This window comes from Lepisosteus platostomus, chromosome 10 (genome assembly GCF_059453375.1).
Source record: "Lepisosteus platostomus isolate fLepPlt1 chromosome 10, fLepPlt1.hap1, whole genome shotgun sequence".
In the NCBI taxonomy this organism is placed as follows: Eukaryota; Metazoa; Chordata; class Actinopteri; order Semionotiformes; family Lepisosteidae; genus Lepisosteus; species Lepisosteus platostomus.
Genome location: NC_142620.1, coordinates 9210622 through 9237034, shown reverse-complemented (window position 1 = coordinate 9237034; position 26413 = coordinate 9210622). Strand labels below are relative to the sequence as shown.

General features: G+C 41.0%; 1 protein-coding gene and 1 non-coding gene across 5 annotated transcripts; both read left to right on the top strand.

Moving 5' to 3' along the window:
- The first annotated feature begins 246 nt into the window (after positions 1-246).
- atg2b (autophagy related 2B) lies at positions 247-26413 on the top strand. Of its 4 annotated transcripts, none has more exons than XM_088647985.1 (42): positions 247-1608; positions 2756-2918; positions 3318-3467; positions 3987-4089; positions 4278-4440; positions 4539-4718; positions 4950-5046; positions 5257-5439; positions 5726-5877; positions 6073-6190; positions 6844-7105; positions 7442-7592; positions 7914-8006; positions 8223-8411; positions 8547-8820; positions 9015-9123; positions 9237-9432; positions 9789-9931; positions 10022-10179; positions 10570-10742; positions 11167-11317; positions 11530-11732; positions 11992-12072; positions 12548-12654; positions 13910-14002; positions 14323-14393; positions 14911-14987; positions 15457-15627; positions 15872-16013; positions 16310-16512; positions 17973-18202; positions 18422-18539; positions 19168-19362; positions 19456-19557; positions 20007-20085; positions 20402-20600; positions 21217-21286; positions 21581-21663; positions 21913-22034; positions 22210-22364; positions 22608-22757; positions 24069-26413. In XM_088647985.1, the coding sequence occupies exons 1-42, from the start codon at positions 1447-1449 to the stop codon at positions 24297-24299; spliced, it is 6252 nt and encodes a 2083-aa protein (XP_088504111.1). In that variant the 5' UTR covers positions 247-1446; the 3' UTR covers positions 24300-26413. The 4 variants fall into 4 exon arrangements, with proteins under 4 accessions (XP_088504111.1, XP_088504110.1, XP_088504113.1 ...); XM_088647984.1 differs by having other exon boundaries at positions 5723-5877; XM_088647987.1 differs by having other exon boundaries at positions 248-1608; positions 6073-6184.
- On the top strand, positions 22840-22946 carry LOC148653233 (U6 spliceosomal RNA). Its single transcript, XR_015924993.1, has one exon. It is a non-coding gene; the product is annotated as a U6 spliceosomal RNA (small nuclear RNA).

The window sequence follows — 26413 nt, the reverse complement described above, 5'->3', positions numbered from 1 at the left end:
GCACCAGTCCAGCTGTCAGCTAGATGAGGCTCTTTCCATCCGTAACTGTTCTTAATTTCTTAGTCAGAGAGATGGGGGGTGCCTTCGATTCTGCATGCCCCGACAGATGGAAAAACTCCCAAAGCGCTGATCGCTGTTTTGTGTTTTGGGCACACTGCCCTCAATTGGCTCGGAGAATCGGCTTCACGTTGATGCGTCGGAGCGACCCTTCAAAAACGCCAGGGTGCAGTTCATGGCGCATGCGCACCAGGAAGAGACAGCGGCCTGGCGCGGCGGGGCGTGCAGACTCATAGACTATTTGTAAACAAGAGAGGGACGGACGGAGAGAAAGGGAAAGGGGGAAGGGAGAGAGAACCGGGTCGGAATCAGACCCGGACAGCGGATTGAACAATACGTCCTCACCTCAACTTATAAGAGGAAATTGCTGACTTTTGGCTCTGTACGCGCGGAAGGATTTCTCTAACTAGCTTCACGCATGCAAACAAAAACATCTTTTGCTACGTCAAGACCGAAGAGGGAAAACCCAACTTTAATCTCTAGCTAATAGGCGTTATATCGGCACACAAAAGGCAATTCTGGTTAGCTAGCCTTGGGAAAGACGAAACGCAATCGGACCTCGTATTCAAAAACTGGAATTAAATAAGTAACTGCCGAGGACGGTCCATGTGTCCAGATGTATCTATAGCTAAAATTATAACCCATTTTCGAAAAAGGGCATCACATGATGTATTTATGATAAGGGAAACTTCTCGCCTTTGGGTTGTGTTAGCACTCAGGAACCATTCTGACAAGAGTGGCCTTGATTTAAGACAATCTATTCCTAGATGATTACAGTACGACTGTCGGGCCAGTGTATGAATAACCTTCTTTCGTAAATTCTGTGTGTAGTGATGCCAGGAGTTCTCTATATCTAGAGTCACGATGATGACTGAAACCTTGGACTTATCGGCTGGTGTACATCTCTCTGGGTCGGCACTGCTGGACTGTCAGTGAGCTCCGGAGGCCTTGAATGTCTGCGATTAATAACGTGCTGTCTGGCTGAAGCTGTTACACATGCGTTTCGGTTTCTTTAATTTAGTATGTTGTATGATTTTGTTTCATCTTGGTGTATATATATTCATTTGAAAGAAATGTCAGAAACACCGAGAACTGACAGCTTATTAAAAGTACAGAATCCACGTTATTAATAAAGAGATCTTCATCATAATCGCCATTTTTTTAAACGTATTGTAATGCCGATTGCGTTTGTGCCTATAGTACTGTCTACGAAAGTCAAGAACGATGACTGAAGAAAAACTAAAGAGATTAACCGCGTGTCAACCTAGGAAAACCACAGCAGCAGATCAAAGGAGCACACCGTTTTTTGGCACAGCTGTGCTTACTTGAAGAATTTTTAAATTTACATCCGTACATTTGGATCTGGGTGCTCTCAGGACGTCAACAGAAATGCCTTGGCCATTTTCAGAATCGATCAAAAAGCGGGCGTGCAGATACCTGCTGCACCGATATTTGGGCAATTTCCTTCAAGAGAAGCTGAGCCTGGATCAGCTCAGCTTGGATCTCTACCAGGGCACTGGGTCATTGGCGCAAGTCCCTTTGGACAAATGGGTGAGCATAGGCGTTGTTGTAATAATGAAATGTTAATAATGTAATAAAACAATTGTGATCCTTATGAGCAATGTAAATTTGTTTTAATCGATAAAGCTTTTTAGGACAGCCTTTGCAGTTCTGGAGCCCACACACCTGCTAGTTTTTATTCCAGCCAAGTTTAATTACTTAATTGAAGAGTCAACTGTTGTAACGAGTAGCTTGATTGAAACAGTAAGTCTGTGCTCCTTTTGAAATGGAATAGGGAGAAGGTGACCTACAACATGTTGTAGGCCACTTGGATAAGGATTGGGATCCCCTGCTGTACAAGGTGAAATTGTGAGGGGGCACATTTAGGACCAAGAAGATGCTTTTTCTGCAAAACTCACCTAAGTGTTTGTGTGTGCTGGATATTTTTCCCCTCCGGAATAAACTGGACAGCTGCCGAATCAGCAATGTCATTGTACCCATTGAGTGCAGTTTCTAATAAAATGATATTTAAAATGTTTTATGCTTCTAACATCAAAAGAGAGAGAACATGCTCTTATATAATCAGGTAATCCACTTATTCAGAACCACTTATATGAGAAACTGTCAGAGCTGTTCTTATTCCAGGCCTTTTGGGTAGGTGCTGTCTTGCACACTGTAGGGAGGTTTCTGCAGATGTGTAAACTGGGCTCAGTACAGATATGGTGTACAGCTTAACTATCAGGTTATTTAACTGTCTGTTCCAATAGTGGCATTAGAAATTATGATCACCTTAAAAATAAAAAATAAGGTCACCATTTTGGGGTCTGAGAATTCATTTTGGGGGAAAAATAACTAACACTGGAAAACCTGACCACAGACAACATATATTTAACATGAAATACATTTATGTGTTCAGATATAAGCCTAATAAACCATATGTTTTATCAAGCTTAGTAGCATTTAGATTAGAAAGAATGTCCATTGTTGCATCTTAATTCTATGGACTAGGCCTTTTCTGTTAGAAGGTTTCTGTTGAAGATGAGTAGATGATGAATAATGCTTAAGTTAGTAATATTTCCACTAAAGAATTTCACAGTTCACATCTCTCTTGATTCAGACCGCAAACTGAATGCGTCTTTTCACATCGCCCCAGAGTAGGATTGCTGGCACTGTTTTCACTGCAGCATTTTCTCCCCAGTCCTTGAATGAAATCCTGGAGTCTGCGGACGCTCCCTTTGAGGTGACGGAAGGCTTCATTCAGGCTATATCCCTGTCCGTACCCTGGGCCTCTCTTCTGCAGGAGAACTGTGCGCTGGAGGTCAAGGGGCTGGAGATGGTGTTCAGGCCGAGACCAAGGATGGGTGAGTAGAGAGCACTTTGCCCGGTGGCAACACTAGAAACTCACACGACAGATTCTACTCAGTACAGAGGGACCCAACATTTTGTATGTGAAATATTATGAACTTGCCTATCAACAACAGCTTAAAGCAGTGAACAGTAATAAATTGCTAAGTCCTTTATTCCCTCAAAGTAATATTATTGACACACCGCAGTGGAGATTGTATTATTTTGCCTCTAATCCCTGATAGAAATAAATTCAGAATACCTGTTTGACAGGTACCACCAAGATCCTAGTGATATTTTTTGTTGTTAAGTTATTTTAATAACATAAGGTTGCCCCCCCAAATGGTATGTTAATAAAAACAAATACTGTATTCACCAGATCTGTCTCTAAACTCAAAAACCACTTGTCTCTGCAGCATCCGGCACAGAGCCAATGTATTGGTCCAGTTTCATGACCAGCAGCATGCAGCTGGCCAAGGAGTGTCTGAGCCAGAAACTGACGGATGAGCAGGGAGAGTTCCAGCCCCTCGAAGGGCTCGAGAAGTTCGCAGAAACAATCGAGACAGGTGAGGCTTTGTTTTTCCATATCTTAATCATTATGCATCTCTTCAAAGAAAAGCTACCTTACCAATGTCCTGCTTCCTTAAAGACCTTAGTCCTTTTGTATTGGAAATCACAAAAGAATAATAAGGAAGGAAGAAAAGAGAAAAAAAACTTTAAAAAAATGCAAAAGAGCTGTGCACTCTGAGGATATAACTGTCAGGGTAATGCAGTTTGGGCCAGAAATGGACAGATTTTATCCCAAACTGCCTGGAGCCCATTTCCCACTAGTGAAGGATTCTACTTTTAGAAGATTCAGAATTCTTTTTAATTCTTATTTTAGTTTTGATCTTATTGCTATCCTTTTGCCACCATCTTATGACCTATGCACATACATTTTTCATTAGTAGCTTCATACCTCGTTTGCACGAAGCCACATCACACAGTCATTTCTCTTAATAATGTGCAGCATAATCTCTTGTGCTAGATGATCACAGAAGCCTGAAATACTAAATATTGCATACTATTTTTGTGTTCTTTTTTAGTGTTAAGAAGAGTGAAGGTGACGTTCTTGGACACAGTTCTCAGGATTGAGCATGTACCAGAAAACTCCAAAACTGGAATAGCTCTTGAAATGCGAATTAATAGGTGAGTTAAAATTGTGCATCTGTGTATTTTCAAGAATACATTAAATCAAAATTAAAATATTAAAACTTCTTAAATAATCACTTACTTCGTACAGAAAATAACATTCTAAAATTCTGAAAAAATTCTGTCTTAACTTTAATGGTGGAGCCTGAATGTGCTTACAGTACACGTTTTTCCTTTTTTTGCAGGATTGTGTACTGTGATGAAACTGGAGACGAGTGTTCTGGCATGAATGTTCATCAGCCCACAATGTTTGCTCATAAAAACCTGCAGCTTACTGGTGTTACCATTTTCTGGGATGAATTCTCAGAAGCTGCCAGGACCTGTTTAAAGTCCCCAACTACACAAACAGTAAGACTGTATTTTGTACCATTACGTAGTGTAATCCTTTGATTGTTTAAATTAAGAGAAGAACGTTAACCCTTTGAATCATTTGTTATATTCCATAGGAACCAGAACCAAAACTCTCTCCTAGCTGGAATCCCAAAATCATCTGCGAACCACACCCCCAGTTCACCGAAACGCTGTCGGAGGCCACACCTTTCGAACCCGTGCAGATTGGCTGTCTGAGTGGCAGAATTGAACTCAGCCTCATTTTGAAACAAAATGAAATCCTTCCTGGTGCAAAGGTAGAACAGCCTTCATGACCATTTCTTTTTGTTAATATGCTTGAAAAAATTTGTCTCATTTTATCATGTATTTTTTCAAATGCCTAGAAATGCAATTCCAATTGCAATCAATTCAAATCAATTTAAGTTCCAATCAATTTAAAGTTTTTTTCAGCAGTGTGAGTCTTAAATGTGTCTTAAGTTAGCAAATAAATTGGAATTGTTTTCTCTAAATTTCATTTTGTCTTCCAGTTGGATGTTAATGGGCAGATTGATGCAGTGAATGTTCTCTTGTCTCCTCGCCAAGTCCACCTCCTATTAGACATGTTCGGAGTCTTTTCAAGCCCAGGTTAGTATACATCAAGAGTCCTTGATTTTCACTGACTACACCTGGCAGCTGATCAGCCAATGATGTCTCCTGATGGTGAGCAACTGTACCATGTCTGAGCTAGCTATACACTATCTGCAGCTTAATCTTCTGAACTGTAAACCCTCTGACTATTGGAAGGGGGCTGAGTGAGAGATCTTAGGGTTGTTTGTGTGTTATTTGTGAACACAGAGGGCGCAGGGCAGGCAGCTCTGAGTGTTAAGGATAGGAAGAGCAGGCCCATGCAGCAGGAGGATGAGTACCGGCTCCACATGGAGCTGAACCGCTATCTGAAGAAGGACACGCTGTCGGCTGGGACAGTGGGGGACACGGACTACTTCGAGAGCGAGACTACTAGAACCACATCGAGCCGCGGTGAGGATGGTTCAGGGACAGTTATTTTGCTTGTTTGCACCTTCTTTCTGACCGAGATACAAAGTCGTGTGGCAAAAAATAATGTTGTAAAGACAGCAGCAAGCTGTAGTGTTGAATGGAAAACACACTGCGAAATAAGTGTGGGTAGTTTTCATTAGTTCAGTGATTGTTCGGCTTTTCATGTGACCTTATTCCATACATGAGATTTATGTAAAAATATTTTAAGATTTATTTTAAAATGGGATTTTCTGGGCAGCCCTCTGATCTGTTTCTCTCCTCCTAGAAGAAGATGTATTCTTCTCCATGGCTGAGATGGACATGTCTCACAGTCTTTCTTCCCTTCCACCCCTTGGAGACCCGCCTACTGTGGACCTGGATCTCTCCTTAAACAGCAACTTCACCCCGTCTCCTGGGGAGTCCCCATCTGGCAATGTGGCTGTAAGTCTCCTTACACCTTTACGAAGAGAGGGCGTTTGCATAAGCTTGCCTTTTTGTGTGATAATGACAATATAGCTTTGAAAAAGCCTAGTTAATGTTTTGTGTTTTCATTGCGTAATCTGTGTAATGGAGTAACTTTATGTAGAGGCTGTTTATTCATAACTCCTCTAACTTGGTTTCCTATTTGTTTCTCAGGCCGTCTGGGATGAGTATCTGGATCCTCCGAGACACAGAGAGAAACAGATGCAGGATACCCCCTTTCTGCCCAGAGACACCAAACCTCAGCAGAAGCTTCTGCGACAAACCTGTAAATGTCAGAACTTTCACTTCTGCTTTCCGTTTCTTGCTTCTCCCTTTGTTTTATCAAATTGTAAGCAAGCTAGTGGATAGTTGAAATATATTTCCATGTTCTCAGGTCTGTGAAACCTTGGGCAGTGGTGCTTGGCAGTTTCAGTTCAGCTAGCATTGCTATCTATAACTTAGTGTCTATAATTTTGTCTTCTTCCCCCTCTAAACAAAAGTAATAGCTTATTTTAATTTTAATTTTAATTGTAGAGCAACTATGGTTGTATTCTTATATTTTGAAATCTAGTACAGTGAAATATGCATGCATAAGTAAACTAATACAGATATTGATTGTGAATAGCAGGTTTAGATGGTAGTAAGCTGGGTGTGAGTCTGGACTGGGACAACATTGCTTTGGTTTCCTCCCACTGTCCAAAAATTAAGATGTCCTGGGATCCTCTCCAGCGTGTAAGAACATAACTGTTACAAACATTTATAAAGAGCAGTTGCAAATGAGAGAAGACCACTCCCCACATCTAGCCCATGTGGTAGTAGATAATTGATCTCATTGGCTTCAACAACATGGCTGCTGTGTTAGGCTCCAGCTCTGAGGATATCTCAATTCCTGAAAATGGCTGGATAACTGATTGTTGGTAATTCTCAATCGGGTGTTTCTTTCAGCTCACCCTTCGAAGTCTCACTGCACAGACGAGTCTCAGCCGGAGGTTGTGTTCAGACTGGCCTTGGGGAGCCTGGCGGTATCTGTGCTTCACATTGACCCCCTGCCACCCCCCGACACCGCCTCGAATGTCAGCCCCCTCACACTCACCGCCTCCGAATTCTTCAGCCGCATCGGCAAAATCGAACCAGACGAGCTGATGAAGGGTGACTTTCCCCATTTGCGCCCAGTTTTCGATGAAGCCTGCCCCAACGATCATCTCAGGTACTCATTTGTTTAATTTAGAGTGCAAAAGCAAATCATTCATAAACTGTTTAGATTCTGCTTAAACAGTGTCACTGAATATGTGTCTTGGAAAGACATAGGTAAAGAAGTGAAGGCAAGAATCTTAAAAATATCAAATCAATTCTAAGTCTGATGTTTAACATGCTTATTTCTCAGAAAAAAACTGGTTTGATTTCTGATTTATCTTCACTTTATAGTCCTGTTTTGCATGCTGTGGTTCATCTCTAATATTGAAGAAACTCTCAGTCACTGAGAACAAAGCATTATTTTCAGGGGAATGCCTTTATACTCACCCAGTGCCCTCTCTGTTGTCAGGTTCCTGGGAACTGGTATTAAGGTGACTTATGAGCAGAGACAGGGCTCCAGCCTGCGTAGTCTCAGCACCGATGTGTCTGTGGGACAAATGGAGCTCCTCGAATGTCTCTTCCCAAATGATTCCCGATCCAGCCTCCCTCAGTACACACAGGTAATAGAGATAGCATTAGACACATGGTGCATTCGATAAACTTGCCAATTCAGAAATTCGCTGACTTTTTTGGATAGAGAATACTTTATTTCCATAGATTGTCTGTGCCTCAGCAATTTTCATAAGGTAACAATATTAAAAGATACAAGACAGCAAATTTTTAATTTTTTCTTGCTGGGGCTGGGATATAATTTCGTAGAAATCAATTCTGTCTGTTTCGGTGCTCTTGGGTATTCTACATTCTGAGATTAATCTGTGACATGGATCCGCATAGTGTTTGTATTATATTGCTGGTGTATGTTTTCATTATTTCTTTTACAGCTGGTGACGTTTGAGTCCATCATTGAGAAGGAATCCCTGCCAACGCCATGCCTCCACCTGATTTACAAGTTTTCTGAACGAAGAGGACCACAGGTAATTAAATCTCTGAGCGTCTGGTTGTTCTGTGTTGTTCAGAGCGAAGTCTGTGTAGACTTCAAACACCTGTAGGATTGTAGAAGATAGAAAAACATATATTAATAGTGGTCTAAAAGCTGCATTTTTGAATGTAGTTTGTTATTTAACATCAAACGTAAAGAACTATATGGAGAAATCATAAACTTTTTTATACCTTATTTTTTTTGTTTGCAGGGTGGTCAAGTGCGTTTGAGCTTAATACCTCAAAAAGCTGACTTTCAGATTGAACTGGGACCTGTGAACTCTGAGCTGGACATCAGCATTGTGGACCGACTGAACTCTTTACTTCAGCCGCAGAAACTGGCCACAACAGAAATGATGGCTTCCCACATGTACACATCCTACAATAAACATGTCAGCCTGGTGAGAGGGCTTTTTAAAAGCTGCTTCTTAAGTGATATTTTACATTTCAGAGTAATTTCAAAATAATGTGAAAACAGACATCACTTAAGAAAGTTAATTTGGCCTTATATGTATATGTGCAATTTTGATTTTCAGCACAAGGCATTCACGGAAGTTTTCCTCGATGACTCAAGGACCCCAGCTAACTGTCATGTTTCAGTGGTGGTGAATATGCCCTTGCTGAACTTGGCTGTGCGATTTCCAATTCCTGACCTGCGTTCCGACCAGGAGAGGGGTCCCTGGTTTAAGAAGTCACTGCAGAAAGAAGTTCTGCATTTGGAGTTTAAAGATGTGGAATACAAAACTGAATTTACGGGGGGAACCTCACAGGAGCAGACAAAAATGGAGTTGACGTTCAAAGAGCTGACAGGTAACTTTCATAGAAAGATACTCAGATATTAGATACCAGAGTTTGTTTTATCTATTGAGTCTTCTGACATCCTCTTAATTTCTATCTTGAGCTGCTTGCTAATGAAAGACGGTGGTGCTGTTCAGGAATTGTGGGAAGGGAAGTGGCTTCTCTGAATATGTAATATATGAAGGAATTTTATCCCAATCATACAGCAGGGTTACAGGATGATGGAGAACAAGCAGCTATCCGGTTCTTCAGGGTGTCACATGGTATGGATGGAGATATGACCTCATCAGACAGTGGTAAATTTGATTGGCCAAGGTGAGCTCTTTTTAGTCACATTTACGAGTACGACATTACATTCGTAAATTTATATTTAAGTTTCTGAGCAAAACAGCTTGCCTTGTCCTCATGATGATGTTATCCCTGTCCAGGATTGTACTGAAGGTGAATCCAATGGCTGTGCACTCCATTCTGGAACGTGCGACCACTGAGGAGGAGGAAGGAGTTGAGGGCAATTCCCCAGAGGAGGAAGAAGGAGGGCCCCATTCCCTGAAGGATGTCTGTGACTTCGGAAAGCCAGAGCCCTCTCCTTTCTCCTCCCGCAGGGTCATGTATGAAAATGAGGAGGTGAAAGCTTCTGCTCCACAGCTTCTACACATTTAATTTAATGATTGGATAAAAATGCTACTTAAATTACATTGACTCTTATGTGTACCTTTATCATGGTGCTGGAGTACTGCTTTAATGAATCTTTGAGGTTTTTTAAGTAATAGCATTTAGTGTCCTGGCATTTTGCCCATAATGGCCAGGTACTATGACCAAAAAGAAAAGGAAAAATAACAACTAAAAGGCTGTGTATTGTACTAAATATTCTGAATCAGATAACCTTTGTAAAAGCCATTTGTTTAGAAAATGATTGTGCAAGGTTTTTTTTTATCTCAAGCATGACATAAAACATCTCCTGACTCCCTCCTCTTCTGCAGATGGTTATACCAGGAGATGTGGGTGACATGACCACTTTTCAAGAGAAGACAATGAGAAATTCACGGTACATTTTGGAGCTGTCGTTGCCAAATGTTGAATTATCACTTCCAAATAAGGCCTTTTATGAGAAACTGCACAACAGGTATGTCAATGATAGAGAGTAAAGGTGTTCTATGTTCTGTGGCATAAATCTGTGTTACTGATGTTTCTCTCCTGGGGTCTTTACTGGCAGAATAAATAATGACCTCTTGCTGTGGGAGCCAACTGCTCCTTCTCCTGTGGAAACTTTTGAAAACATGTCCTATGGCATTGGCCTGTCAGTAGCAAGCCAGCTCATCAATACCTACAGCAAAGACAGCCTCAGCCAGTTCAGAGCAGCAGCACCTGATGGTAAGAGTGTCTTGACTTCAGACTGACATAATGTGGTAAATTCTTGCACAGAAGCATGTTGTTGCTCTCCAGTATTACAGTTTGCCATCACTTTCTCTTAGCTTCACAGTAATGGGACTTGATGGTATACTTCTGTAAACAGGATAGGATGCCTTAGTCTTCAACAAAGTGTGTTTTGCTTTTTTTCCTTAAAGAAGATAACCATGTCATGTTTTGTTTTTGAAGCAACAGTTTGAAAAGTATGCCAGACATTAAGAAGTAATAAACATTCATTTTGCCAAACATAGTACAGTCTTTGTACTTCAGTTCTTGCACAACGTCTTTCTCAATCTTTGACAGTCCTTTTGAAGATCCCCTCTGGAAGTAGTCCTTTGTGCCCTTTTTTTTCAGATGAGGAGAGTGGTTCAGAAGACGAGACGATGAATTATAACTCCACTGCAGACGCTGGTCTGAGATCACGTAGGAAGAAGAAGCATGAATCGCAGAACAAAACCTCACAAAGCCTGTTCTCTGTCATTCTGACGATCAGTCACGGGCTTGTGACATTGCAAACCCATGCCAAGGTAATCCTGGCTACAGTGGGGTTTCCAAACCTGTATAATAAGTTGAAATCCTAAACAGTGTAGCAGAAGAGGGGAAAATTGTGTGCTTTTTCTTTTTGTGTTGATTAAAATTAAATATACCTATAAGCAGCTTTGAGTGCACAGTTGTCGTTGCGTTTTATATTTTCGACCTTGGTTCTGACAAAAGTATAGGTGCTTTAATAGTATCACTCATTGGGGTTTTTCATATTACTGATTGCTTCTAACACATTGTTGATATTGAAAGCACTCCAGCTCCTTGCCTTTCTGTTGTGCTTTTGATCCACCCACTTGTTAAGACTGAGCATTTGTCACTGTGATGGACTAATTTCTAAAGCAAATATTGCGTACTGTCAGTACTCTTACTTCTTTGACTGCTGATCCTTGATATAATTGTTCCTTTCAGCAAGAGGATGAGACTGTAATGAAAGACAAGCATGGAGAGTTCTGGCTAGAAATTGAGGGTGGAGTACTGTTCAGTGTAACTCAGTACGAGGGTTCTGAAGACCAGCATTACATCTGCCTTCATACCAGTAACCTGTGTCTTTACCATCAAGGTAGGTAGTGCTGGTAACTCTATGAATCAGACATCTGTAGTCATTAATGCATAAAATTGTATTAATATATTATTTTTTGACTGCAGTATAAAATGGAAATGTATGCAGATTAGGGTATACAGTATTTCTATATAAACATGAAAGAAATCTAAAACAGATCTCTATCTAACGATTTCTATCTCTGAGGTAATTATGTGTTGATCAATGTTAAGGCACAGTGGACGGAGGTGTTCCTGTGTCCGATGTGAAGCTGCCCAGTAAGACGCAGCCTCACTGGCTTGAGCCCACCATTTACCGGTCCGAAGAGGCTTCCCAGTGCAAGCCGTGCCTGTCTGAAGGCATCGGGGTGGAGGGTCAGAACATGCTGTCTGTTGCAGTGAAGATTTCTTCCCAGAGTGTGGAGCGCAATGTGAAGGTAGTTACCTGTACCTTAGAGTTTTCTTTTTCTGTATTTTTTACCTGTGCCTCTCAAAAAAAAAAAAAAAAAAAAAGTCGACTTTTGCAAAAAACAGGCATATGATATCTCTTTGACCTGTTGTTGGTCTTTTCATCATTCATTAAGTATGCTGTTGTGAATGTAAAACAAAAAATAAATAGGGATGCTAGAAGACTTAATAATGTTTAGTGTGGGCCAGAAACAGGCTAACCCAGCTGGACTGTGCTTGTCTGTGCAGGAATTCCTGATCTCCGTGGGAGTGAGAGGGGCCACTCTGCAGCACCGTGTTGTTCCCCAAGGTCTCAGCTGGTATGAGCAGGTCAGGCCACCACAGAGAAAGTGGTTAAATCAGCCGTATTTGTAATGCAGACGTTTACCTGAGGGTGGCGCATGGGTTAGCATTGCGGTGCTTGGGCCCTGAATTCAATTGTGGACCCGTGTGCTATCAATGAAGACGAATGTTTGTATGTTCTCCTCACGTTCATGTGGGTTTCCTCTGGGTGCTCCGGATTCCCGTCAGTCTGAAGACTTGCTTGCTGGTGGGTTAGTTGGCGTCTGGGAAGATTGGCTGTGGTCTGAGTGTGTGTGTTTGTGTCAGTGTCTGCCCTGTGATGGACTGGTGTTGGTGCATGTTGTGGCAGTTTTTTTTTCAGATATCACTTGATTTGCTCGGTGTCCTGCTCAATGAAAAAAAAAACAGTGTTGTTAAAAATACGATCGTAGCATACCTGGATTGCAGAAATGCAGATTTTTAACTTTATTGCTTAATATTTATTATTTGTTTTTTCCAATAGATTCTGGATTTTCTCAATGTGTCAGATGAGCCTGTGCTAGGCTACACCCCTCCTGCCTCTGTCACCACCCTTCACCTTCACCTGTGGAGCTGTTCTCTAGACTACAGGTATGTTGTATACCACCTTCGCAGGCTTCATACACAGCCTGAGCCCAACAAGGACATGGGCCAAGAGCTCCATTTTATTCCTATTAAAGGGTAAAAAGTAATATCAGAATCATTTGCAGGATGTATACTGTGTGTCTTTGGAAAAACTCACACCCCCTTTCCTACATCCATTACTGTGTATGCATACTGAGTATCACAAGCAAGTTAAAATCACAGTTAAATCACAAAATTATTATGGGGAAAGTAACTCTATTCTTTGTAGCATCAGAACATTAAGAAAGTATAAATGGAATCCATCTGGCCCATTTTCAGGATCACCAGCACTAGTTTGTATTGTAGCTTGTTCCCCCCAACCCTACAGTATGTCCATTAAGATTTTTATATATAGCAGCTCACAGTCAGGTTTGCCATTAATCACTACAAATGAAGTTTTGTAGCGACTCCTAGACACTCCTGCCCAGACGGTTCACACTCTGACCTCCAAATCGATCTTGGTGATTTGTGACCTCCGACCTATATCATGAAATGTAATTGCCGGGCTGTGTTTGGCTGTAACATCTTGCTGAGCTCTTTATTTAAGACCAGTTCCCTGCCTGTTCAGAGCTCCAACATTGAGCTCAGTTCAGTTTTTCTTCCCTGAACTGAAAAGCTACTTTTATTTCTTCGCTGCAGGGCTCTGTCTAGGCAGGGAACTTTTTTTTGTTCTTGCCACACTTCCTTCCCCTTGAGCTGCTCTCTAAGCACCTCAGCTAATCCGCCTCAGACACTAGGGCTGCCCCGAATTCTTCCGAGTCTCTCTGAGCATCTGCACTGGGAGCTGGGCTTGCCATTCCACACTGTCCCTGCCAGCGCGGCAGGCACCGGATCAGGAGCCATTGTTCTCTGGAAAAGCGCCGTACATTAGCTCTTGTTCTCTTTCTTTGTTTTCCCAGGCCTTGACAAGTTAATTATCTCATCACTTTCCCACTGATGAGGTGGTTTTGTTCTTAAGCAAATCATTTAGCTGTGTCATTGTCAAGAATTATCAGTTAATCTAAATGATACCAAAAACATTCATTCAATATACTGTATCAAAACTTTTTTCTAAAAATATACATGCACAAATAGAGACACTTTTCTTTTGATGTATTTACAGTATATGCATAGTTACAGTATGTAATGAATAAGGCTGTGTAACCTTTATGTACAGGGATTAAATCATTCTTTTAAGCAACTAATGCAGTTTAACGTTTGTTACTTATCTTCTTGTTTTCAGACCTCTATACTTGCCAATCAGGTCACTGCTCACAGTGGAGACTTTTAGTATCTCTAGCAGTGTGTCACTGGACAGGTCTTCCTCCACACTCAGGTAGAAACTCATCTTTTTTATTAGTCTTTTTTTGACGATTTAATTAAATCAAACCTAACCTAGGAGTGTTGGTCAGAAATTGGAGAAACTCTGCAATCATAATCAGTGCTTGACTGCATGAATTTAAAAGGATTTAAACAGGATAATGGTGCTTTTGATATCGTCATCATCTGTTTTACATATCAGTATTCAGAAGAAAAGGAAGTAAAATTATATACATATTAAAGGAAGTATAATTTAAAATATTATGCATAACTTTTCACTTTAACAGTGCAATTCCCATTTTTTCTGTAGACACTAAAAACAATTGTATTTTTTAGGATCATTTTGGATGAAGCTGCATTGTTTTTATCGGACAAGTGCAATACCGTTTCGGTCAATCTTGGCAGAGGTGAGCTAACACTTTTTTGAATTGTAAAAAATAAAGCTAAAGGTTTTATCAGGAGCACAGTATGAGGTTGTAGGCAAAATTAAACCTAAACGTTCTGAAAGTTATGCTCCCTGTTAACATCAATAGAAAATATATTATTCTCTTCTCAGCAGAATAGGTTATTTACTGTTTCTCCTTGAATCATTTCCTTCAGGAAGAAAGTTCTTTAAAATGTGAGCCAACTGCTGTCAGTGCACAAGTGCAAAACAATGAAAAGAGCTTCTGTAAAAACAGAATGTTAATGTCATTCTGGAATCTGGTTCTCGGGCGGCTGTTTTTGCATACTCTGCATATGTAAAAGGTCACAAATAATTTAATGGTTTTCCACACTGTATAATCAGAGCTGAGTCAACAGTATACTGTATGTATAGTATACTGTATGTGTAATACATTATATGTAACATTTTATTTATATTAGTATATAAATAACTTAAGTGGTAGTATTGAAGTGTGTTGTGTTTTGTGTGCTGGTCTGCAGACTATGTGCAGGTTGTGGATATGGGTCTTCTGGAGTTGAGGATAACAGCTGTCAAACCAGGAGCAGATGGAGAAAGGGTAAGAAGTGGTACAGTAGATCGATAAGACGCTTATTCCAGTAGCAGTCTCTGAGTGTCTGCAAAACACCCAAATCAAATGGCAATCTTGAAATTACTTTATGGCACACACCAGAAAAAGTTATGTTTTATCTTCAAGGCCATTCCCTAAAATTGATGTTCAATTCATTCACACCAGCAGAAACAAGCTTACAGTTTAGCACTTAATCACTAAGCAACAAGGTTGCTTTTCCAAACCTTTTTACATTAAACAGTGCTCATGGAAGGATCTTGCAAATATTCTATTTGCAATATTCTGTTCTTGCAGATAGGACTGTAAAGAGAAAATGCTAATTTATTAGCATTTATTAAATGCATTATTTAAGGCATTATTTGCCTTTTTGTTTTAATGCTTTTGGTGCCATGGTTTGTGTATCTACTACCAGGTAAGTATTTCAACTTGGCTGTGCTCTGTGTTCTTTCCTCCTCAGACTGAGCCACGGTTTGAGCTGCGCTGCTCCAGTGATGTCATTCACATCAGGACATGCTCGGACTCCTGTGCTGCACTAATGAACCTAATTCAATACATTGCCAGCTATGGGGACCTCCTTCCCCCGCCTGGGCCAGAGACCAAAACTGGGAGCTCCAGACAGAAAGCCAAGGTCAGTCAGTAGTGCAGAGTGTTCTTCACCAACTGTGATCACGCATCTACTGTCTGTAAAGGTGCTGGATGAATAGCAGGTGGATGTCATAGTTGATAAAGCCTTTTCACCTCATGGAAAAAACTTCAAACGTGTTTGAGAACGTGCATTTAATCAAAAATCTGGCTAAAGCAGAAATTAAATATTCCATAAGTATTCCAGCTGTGATTTTGTGGGTAAATCGGATGTCCTTTCTATATTTCAGACTGACATTCTCGGTAGGCCCCCCTCTCAGACTCCACTCCTCCCTGAAGCTGAGCAGCAGATGCTGCAGGACCTGATGAGTGAAGCTATGGAGGAAACTGACGGCCAGCAGACTCTGTCTCCACAGGAGCGGCAGCACAATGGTGAGAGCACTCACACAACAAACCCCGCTCAATTAGCTCTCGGCTAAATCCTCCTTCATTTCACCTTGTTAAGAAACGCGGCTTTAAGTTTACGTTTGACAATACTTTAGGCCTCAAAGTTTTGTTAGTTTCGTGTTCTGTTTTATTCACTAAAATGGTTTTTAAATGGTTGTTTTTTTCAAGGTAATAGCACTGTTCAGCTGCCAACACATTGCAATTGCTACGGAGGAGGGAGAATACAGTAACATAGCTTAGCTCCCTACAATGGACTTCTCCTTCATTGTGATCTTCTGCAGGAGTCCATGAGGAGTTGAGCCAGACGCTGGAGCCGTCCCGCTCTGATCTTTTCCTCTTCCCCGATGAGAGTGGGAATCTTTCCCAGGAGCCCAGTCCCACTTTCACCCCCTACCACACCCCACTCATCTACACTGGCTTGGGCGACACCGTCCCCGAGAGCGATGACTTCTGTATCCTCGAAACGCCTGGCGGAGGCAGTGCTGTAAGGATTTCTCTGTCGCCTAGTCAGAATGTGAGAACATCCAGGCTCAGGTGTCTCGGATTTAAGGGCAAATTGTTACTAACCCTGAAGTCAAGATCCTTGTTTAGGATTCCAGTTAAAGGCAATAACTTTTTGCACAGCCAGATGGTCTTTTAAAGCATACAGTATGTATTCCGCAAACCATATTTCAGTCAGTCATTGCAATCATCAAGTAGTTCAAGTACAGTAGGTAGCTGCGTCAGCATGCATAGGCTACAAAGGAACAAGTTAATGTTTTGATCATAGTGTGCATGAAGGTCTGACTTGTAACAGCAGGTTAGAGCGCAATACTATTTCTTACCAGAAGTAAAATTAAAGAATTATGGAATGTAATGCAAAACAAAATTAACTATATGAATTATTTGTTGGCAGTATAACTCATTAATTTTTAATTGACTATCCTGAGCAGGCTGTTAAATTTTATGAAAGCTTGCTGTTGCATGAGCTATAATTCTGAAATGACAGGGAATAAACATTAAACATTTCCTGAAATATAGAAGAAAATTGTGGTTGTGTAAAGGTGGAAGCAAGAGTTTTTTTTGTTCCTTTTTTCACTTCACTTGAGGATATAGACACTTGCAGCTGGAATGTGGGTTCTATGTCTATTTGTTTTAAATAAGAAAATATTAATTTTTGATAAATGAGTCATGAGATTACTCTTAGATTGCATGTATGTGTATGTTAATTTGTGTAGTACAACACATAATGTTCTGTATTTGTGTGTGTGCTCTCAACTTTGCAGCTGCTAATGCAGCTCTGGCAAACCAAGGAGTTTCTGCAGGGATTTTCAAGTGTGTAGTTACCCACAAACTGATTGATCAGCATTCAGTTCACATTCATATGTTGTGTGCATTTCACCAGAGACATGTCACAAGGCTGAAAGAAGCTGCCGTGATATTTTTTTGGTACATCGGCAGTGTCTCTTTATACAGATGTTTTGAAATGGACAATTAGTATTCAGTGAACAAAAACATAGGCAAGTTAGGGTACTGTATGATTTAGCCTATGTGGTCTTTTGTGTTGTACAAGGTGTAAGGTATCATAAAGATGCTACAGGACAGTGTTTGTTTCAAAGTTCAAGTGTAGATAATGTGAAAGAACAAGTAAAGCTTTATTTCATGTTGAAAGGAAAGGAAAAGAGACGTTTCAGCTGTGGAGCCTTCTTCAGGCAAGTTAGGAAACTGTATATGAACCAAAAAAATAGGCAAGTTTTTTCAGCCGAAGTTTGTTCAGCCAAAATATTGCGTCTCATTTCCTTTCAGCTGGAATAAACCTTTACCTGTTCCTTTGCAGCCTACATTCGCTAAAGCAGGTACCTCCACGAATTTGTACAGATAATGTGGCTGCTCCCAGTTTCCTTCCCACTGTTCCGCGAAATCTTTCCACGTGAAGATGAAATTGCAATGTTATGTTCTCCGCAGGATCGAGATGAGGAGCCTGTGGTAAACAAGCTAACTGCAGACTCCATTCACATTAAAGAGAATCACTTCAGTATGCCACTTGGACGGACTGACTCCAACAAAGCTCCCTTGCACTTCCCTGTTCCAGAGGTCAGATACTTGATCAAGGAAATCTCTATCATCTGGCATCTTTATGGTGGAAAAGATTTTGGGACGGGACCATTTATGTCATCCCCGGCCAAGAGCCGAGCGTAAGTATTTCAGTAGGCTAATTGGTGCCTTGCCTTGTGTCTGGAGATTTGCTTTAAGAAACCAAGCAAGTTAGATTATGGACTAAGATGAAGTAAAGAGGATACGTTTTGTTTAAAATATTTCAGTAGGTCTGAAACAAAACTTGGATTAGGGCCCCCTTACACGTAAATGAGCTTGGAGGCATTTTGCTGCTTTGACTGAATCTCTCCCTGTTTCAGCTGCACGCCTCACACCTCTCCCTCTCAGACCCCTGTGAGACAGGGCAGGGCCGCGGGGCGGGCAGGGGGCGGCAGGGGAAGGAACCCAGACGTCCTGATGGAAATACAGCTGAGCAAGGTAAGAGCCAGAACCCGATGAAGAACTAAAGGCAAACTGAAAACATATCTCCCACCCTCCACCTTCGGGGCTGAGGTAGAAATGCATTTTAGATGTTTCTAGAATGGTTGTTCCAGGGGTGGCACGGTCAGTATTTCTGCCTCGCGGCACTGGTGCCTCGGGTTCAATTCCTGACCTGGAGTGCTGTCTGAGTGAGTCGGTATGTTAGCCCCAGGTTCGCGTGGGTTTCCATCGGGTGCTCCGTTATCCTCCCACCGTCAAAAAACATACTGGTAGGTTAATTGGCTTCTGGTTAAACTCGACCTAGGTATGAGTATATACACGTCTGTGTTTCTACCCAGTGACAGACTGGTAAACTGGTAGAGGTCGGGTACATCGTCCAAGGTACCATACCTAGTGCCCATTGCAGACCGGGATAGATACCAAGTTTCCCATGATCCTAATTTGGAAGAAGAATTTTGAAAATGCAGATTTTTGCAGGATGTACAGTATCAATACTGATGTCAACAATGTGGGACGTACTTAGATACTAAATTGTTTTAAACTGTTAATTCATAAATGAAAATGGCATTGTGTTTGAAGTCGTGTGTTCCCTCTGCGCTTTGGGGGGTGGTGTCTCTTTTTGCAGGTGAAGTTCCAGCATGAAGTGTACCCTCAGTGCCAGTCTGATTCAGAGGTCAGTGTCGCCGAACAGCCAGTTTCTCGCCAAGTCTTCATTGTCCAGGATCTGGAGATCAGGGATCGCCTGGCCGCCTCTCAGATGAACAAGTTCCTCTACCTCTACTCCAGCAAGGAGATGCCCAGGAAGGCGCACTCTAACATGGTGAGGGTGACCATGCCAACGCAACACAATGTGTTGACATATAGTGAGTTGACAAAGCTGTGCTGAAGAAAAGCAATGCTCTTTCTCACACAGTTAACAGTGAAGGCCTTGCATGTCTGTCCAGAAGCAGGCCGTGCCCCTCAGGAGTGCTGTCTGCGTGTTTCCCTGATGCCACTGCGCCTCAATATTGATCAAGTAAGGCAGTGGATATTGTGCTTTCTCTCTGTCTTACTTTGCCTTTTTAATTTTATTTTCATTTTGCTTGCTCTTTCTGGATACTTTTTTGCCAGATGAGGCTGAGGGACTTTTCCAAAACAATTTATATTGGAATTTTCACAAAATCACACTTTTGAGATATTATACCCTTCTCTGAATGTTACGGAACAATTTCTGAAAATTTAGATCTCATACAAAAAAAAGTTTTTTTTCCCAGTAATGAAATACACGTAGATTACACCTTCTTATCTGCCACGCTGCGTTTATTGTGAGTTCAGTAACATTCTTTTGAATATACAGGTTTTTTTGGTATAGTATCGACAGTAGCCCAAGGGGGATTGAATTATTGCTATATACCGTATATGCAAAACTTAATTTGAGTGTTGAGGTGTGGATGTTAATATTTTTTTCCGTCTCTCTCTACACAGGATGCACTGTTTTTCTTGAAGGACTTCTTTGCCAGCTTGGCTGCTGAGGTAGAATTATTGGCCCCACCAGATCAAGAAGGTAGAACTTTTAAGAGAAATTTGCAAAAGATATTACGACATACAAACATATTTTCACTGTCGGATTGTTTTCATTTGCTGGCAAGGGCCAGCATAGAGTTAAATTGCAGTAAAGAGTGCTGAATATTTGCTAAAGCTTCCTATGAGCATGCAGTGTGCAACTCTTTTTCACGATTATCAGCTAATCTTTTTTTTTTGTATGTGTGCCGCTGTTTGTTGGAGAAGGCACAGATTCATTTCCTGTTACTTGGTAAACTGTGACAGAGAAGGCAGAGATCCAGGACGTGTGCAGGACAGCGATGTGATGTGTTTTTCAGTGAAGAAGCCTCCAGCTCCGGACCTGTCCTGCAGCTTTCCCAAGCACATGGGCGGCAGTCAGGACCCCGCCCCCATCATCTCGGTGCCCGGGCAGAGCAGGCCAAGCCAGAACGGCATGACCCCCTCGGGCAGCGCCGAGGCTGGGGAGCCAGAGCTCCCCGCGCCAGCGCCCTTCACCGACCAGCCCATCTTCTTCCGGTAAGGAGAGAAAGCTTAGGCTATAACTAAGAAATGGATGCCAGTAGGTGAGGATGGGTATTTTTATAATATGCGCATTAAAAAGCAGCGTTTCCACCTTCTGGTCTGATCTCATCAGATCTCGGAAGGTGAGAAAGGCTGGGGTTGGTAAATACTAGGAAGGGAGACCTCCAAGGAAAGCTGGTTTAATGCTGTATGTAGTTTTGGTGGAGCAGTAGGTGGCACTCTTACATATGGACCATAATAGTGCGCTAGTACAGTGACAGAGAACACGTCATCCTTTAGTTTGAAATGTTCAGCTGAGGTCCTGACAGCTTGGTGATTAAAGATTGTTTATCAGAGCAGGGTTGTTAACCATTGTGTCCTAGCTAAATTACAATGTGGCCTCCCTAAAGTTACCCTTAATTCAGCTAGTGAAGAAATGGACCAGATTTCCACTGGATCTGTTATGTACTGGGCCAGCTGGCACATAATAGAAGCCAGTCATTACACACACAAGGGTGCTGCATTTAAGGAGTGGAGAAAGTTGGGTCGTGTCTTATTGGTGTGAAGCTCTTTGCGATGAAAGTTGTTTATGTATATATGTGTGCAGTTTATTCTTGTTTTCATTTTTCAGAGAGTTTCGATTTACTTCTGAAGTGCCCATACGCCTGGATTATCATGGAAAGCATGTATCCATGGAGCAGGTAATGCAGTTTCTCTTGTTGAAACAGTAAGACAATGTCACTTATGTATTGCTTGAGCTTTTGGTGATGGATCTAAACTCTGTCTTTTAAAATCATATTCAGAACTGCTTATATATTAATAAATGTTATTCAGAAGGCACATTCATGTGACAGAGGATTTGATAGTGTTGTGATGATCTATTGATCCTTTTCTTTTTGAGTTGTATTTAGAAAATTAATCCAAGGCACAACTGGATTGGATATTAATATACATCAACAGTTATCTGTTTGTTGATGTTAATTTTGCTTTTGCAGGGCACTTTTGCCGGAATTGTAATTGGTTTAACTCAGTTGAACTGCTCTGAGCTCAAACTCAGGAGGCTGTGTTACAGACAAGGGTATGTTTACTTTCATGTTTTGGGGGCATCTTGAGAAAGGTGCACATTAGGTTTCAAACTATTTTAACACTGTAATTATACAGTTTATACTAGTTTTGTGGTATTAGCCTTTTGTTATCACACTGCAGTGTTTAAAATATTTTTTTCTTTAAAAATTACCTGATTTGAATAGCTAATCATTATAACACTAGAAAAACATGGACAGAAGGACTGGACTTTTCAGGTTGAAGGCATTCCTTTGTATTTCAGATTGCTGGGTGTTGATAAACTCTTTTCATATGCAATAAATGAATGGCTCAGTGACATTAAGAAGAATCAGCTCCCAGGAATTTTGGGTGGAGTTGGGCCGATACACTCTCTTGTACAGTTAGGTGAGTTCATGATGACATTTTATTGATCGCATGGGTAAGCAGTTACTCCCAAAGATTGCAAAGATGTGCAAAACAAGTACACTGTCTGTACAGCAGATAAACCGTTACACAACTTATAGACTCCTCCTGCACTGTACTATGTGGATGAATAACTGTTCCAATTCATTGTCTTCAGTCCAGGGACTCAGGGATCTAGTCTGGTTGCCGATTGAACAGTACCGCAAGGATGGCCGGATTGTGAGAGGCTTCCAGCGTGGTGCCGCCTCCTTCGGGACATCCACTGCCATGGCAGCTCTGGAACTCACTAACCGCATGGTGCGGACCATACAGGTACTGTGTGTTATGTAACGCTCCAGTCACTTACTTACTCCAGGAACTTACAGGAAACTATTCTGTAGTGCAAGTACCTTCTGAGTAACAGAGTTAGGGAGTTGAAAAAATGCCCAGTTGTCTGCCTTGTAGTTAAGCACTCAAGACTATACTGTTCACATTTAAAATATTTACATTGTTGCGTAAGAATTTAGATTGCAGTATAATAGAATTAATTACCCTTCTTTTCTACGCCTTCTACAGGCAGCAGCAGAGACAGCTTATGATATGGTTTCCCCCGGACCCGACGACAGCGAATTAAAAAGAATAAAGCGTTTCTCTCATTACCGATTGGCTCACCAGCCAGTGGACCTGCGGGAGGGAGTGGCCAAAGCATACAGTGTCTTTAAAGAGGTATCGCACAGATGATAGTAAAAGAGAAGATATGAAAAACAAACCAAGTGGCATCTGCTTTCATATCCAAGCATTTCCTAGAGTGCTTGCTTCGGCAGCACATATACTAAAATTGGAACGATACAGAGAAGATTAGCATGGCCCCTGCGCAAGGATGACACGCAAATTCGTGAAGCGTTCCATATTTTTGGGCGGAAAGGTGGCTATGTGGCTAAGGATCTGTGCCTGTGACTGGAAGGTTGCCGGTTCAAATCCCGCAGCTGGCAGAGGAATCCTACTCTGTTGGGCCCCTGAGCAAGGCCCTTAAATCCCAACTGCTCCAGGGGCACCGTACAATGGCTGACCCTGCGCTCTGACCCCAAGCTTCTCCCTGTCTGTGTGTCTGTGTCTCCATGGAGAAAAGCTGGGGTATGTGAAAAGACGTATTTTGCAAGAAATTGTATAGGGCTAATAAAGAAACATTACATTATTATATTATTATAGAGCTACTGTTCTTTGACCATAGATTGGAAGAAAATACCGACATGATACAGTAGGGCTGGGCGATATGGCCAAAAACATTATCACGATAAAAGTTTTCATATCAGTCGATATCGATAATTATCACAATTAATGTCAAATCATTATTTCTTTCAAGTTTAAAGGCATATTTTTTCTCCTGAGTGAAAGTTGAAGAAACCAGACAGTTAATTGGTAAATTAAACAACTCTTTATTTTAAGAACACAACAAAAAGTTGCCAAACAGCAGAAACATTAAACAAATCTGAGGTAGAGAATATTCAAGTGTTTTTTATGTCAAAATATGCATGAGTAAAATTTACAAAATAAATATCTTAATAGAAAAATTTAATACTGCAGTGTGATAAAACACACATAGAAGATGGCTCAGACAGACTGCAAAGTTTAAAGTGCTCTGTTTTATGTCTGATCGTAAAAAGCCAAAATATCTCCATATTACCGAAGTTGAATGACCTTTTCTGTCGACGATGTCATCGTCCTTCGAGCCGGTCGTTGGCAGCACTACATTTGCTTCAGTGTCGCTCATTTCTCCACTCAGCCACCACCGTGCGGGTAAACAACGCCACGTTACCTGCCCGGTCTGCAACACGCACGCGCACTCGCGCAGATGCGCACATGCGCAAAGCATAAACATATATATCGAACATTTATCGAACTTTTGTTAAAATTATATCGCGATAATTATCGTTATCGAATTATCGCCCAGCACTATGATACAGTACCATTGCTTTATATTTTCTGCATTAATGAGAACTAAACTGTGGCGGCCTGTTTCTGGTTTCCGTCTTGCAGGGAATTACTGACACGGCGTTTACAATCTACGACACTGCTACGCGAGAGCACGAACAGAGAGGTGTCACAGGGGCTGTAGGGGGCGTTCTGCGTCAGATCCCCCCCGCTGTGGTCAAACCTCTCATTGTCGCTACGGAGGCCACGTCCAACGTGCTCGGCGGGATGAGGAACCAGATCCGCCCCGATGCCCGGCAAGAGGAGTCCCAGAAGTGGCGACTTGGGGAGGAGTAGACATTCAAGAGGCAGAATTCCCACAGGATTAAGATCGGATTGGTTCCAACAAGAGAAAGAGCAGAGCTACAGTTTTGTCTGCAGTCCTAACATCATTGTCAAGCATGGGGCTGTGAATTACCTACTTCTGTAACCAGGCTTACACCAATGTGTTGTTAAATACTGGAAGCATTGAATGATGCTGCATACATAATCATAGCTGTTAGGGTAAAATTAATAACGTTGATCAAAACTGCTTTACCCACTTTGTTAATCTCACAGACGTGAACAGTGTAAGCTTTTACTAAACCGCCAGCTTGTTTCCTTCCTGACACTCTCCAGCAGTGCCTTTCTGTGAGTGTCCGGATTATTATGCTTTAGGTGGTACTGCAGAAAAACGTCTCCGTGATTTGGAGAGGAGAGCATATAAATTGATCTGAAAAAGTTTTCTGTGCCATCTGATCACCGTGGCTGAAATTTTGTTCTTCTTTATTATGTGCAGGTTGTATTATAATTTAATGTCAAGTGTTTTTGTTTCACAATGCCCTGATATCACGAAGTAAAGTCTTCTTTGTATCTGTGTTACTGCACAGATCCATATATAATCCATATTTTTTATGGATTCATCTCTATGGTCATAGGGGGATAAAAAGGCATGAGTTTGATTGGTTCAATGTTATTTTTCTAAAGGCTTCAGTTGATTTTCTGAAGAACTTAAGTTGGAACCAATCCCAGGAGCTTTGTCTTAAAAAGGCAAAAATACGTATAGACGAACTGCCCACCTCTCATATATTGCCTTTGATTCCCTTGCAATGAACTGGTCTGTGCAGAATTGTCCTGTCATGATTCCATGTACTGTATGAACATCAGGTCTGTTTTGATGTAGTGTAATATCCTGTAACTTGCACAAAAATACAACATCTAAGTTTATTATGTAGAGCTGTATGATATAAGGGATGATGTGATAGTGCTGATGATAAAAATAAGGACAGTCTTTCCCCTTTTTGATAAGAGTATAAAGCAACATTACACTTAAAACCATGGTATTACAATCAAAACCATGATAACTGCAAACAGTTGTGTATATCGGAAGATGTTGCATAAGAACTGCATAATGTTAGGCTATGATTACTCTGCAAATGAAAGGGACACAGGCTGAAAAGATAAATTTAAGCTCTTGCAGAAACTTTGTGAAATTTTTCAGAGCTGCTGCCTAGTTGTTTTCCTGCAATATAAAATAGAAATCGATAATTACACAGGATTCTGTTTTCTTCCCTGTCCTTTTAAAGGGAGTGCTGCTTCAGTAGCTTTTCAAAAGGAATGGAAAAAAATATTTTTTTAAAGGAATGCTTTTTTTGCCATCTAGAAAATGGCCTGCACTCTTTGTTGCAACCAAATGAGCTTGTTAGGCAGAATTGTCTTCTCATTTTTAACCTTTCTTTGCTCCAATACATTTCTTCCTTCCAAAAACATTTTACAAGAGGCGACTCTCTGCTGTTTGATTAAAAACATGTTTTGCGATACTGAAAATATACTTTGCTGTTCTTAAATTCTTGAGTTTTGATTCCCACCTCCATGTTAACAGTTTTATTTAAGGATTTCAATACATTACCATGGGAGAATGTTTAATATGTATTGTAAATGGCTTTAAATATATAAATATATTTGTTCTTAGAACATGTACTTGCCAGTGATTGTTTTCCCCATTATTTTCAATATTTCTAGGTTTAACTGCTATTACTGCCCAACATATAACAAAAAGTCTTAAACTATATACTCTCAGCTTTGTTAGCTATTTTTATACATTGTGAGGGCAGGGGTCATACATTGCTAACAATCTGTAGGATCTGTGTTTATGTACTGTACCATTGTTACAGTGAGACCAAATTGATTATGGATTCTAATTACTTTTCCCTAAGCTAATTTCAACACTAACTCAATTGACTGGGGTGGGATAATTGTCCATGTATATTTTGTTTATATTTTCTCTGTAACACCAGTGATGTTTCTTAGTCTGTAGGGGATATTGCATTGCTTGTATATAGTTAGTGTACAGACTGGATAAAGTAAATTTGTGCAAATGATATTAAAGCATGTGTCAACAATGTAAAAGGGAAATAAACTATTTAAGTTCT

Excerpts from the sequence above, each read along its gene's own strand:
- atg2b (XM_088647984.1), top strand. The coding sequence starts at position 1,447 with ATGCCTTGGCCATTTTCAGAATCGATCAAAAAGCGGGCGTGCAGATAC. Across the intron at positions 4,441-4,538 it reads AGTCCCCAACTACACAAACA|GAACCAGAACCAAAACTCTC; the intron begins GTAAGACTGTAT and ends TATATTCCATAG. Across the intron at positions 8,007-8,222 it reads CTGAACGAAGAGGACCACAG|GGTGGTCAAGTGCGTTTGAG; the intron begins GTAATTAAATCT and ends TTTTGTTTGCAG.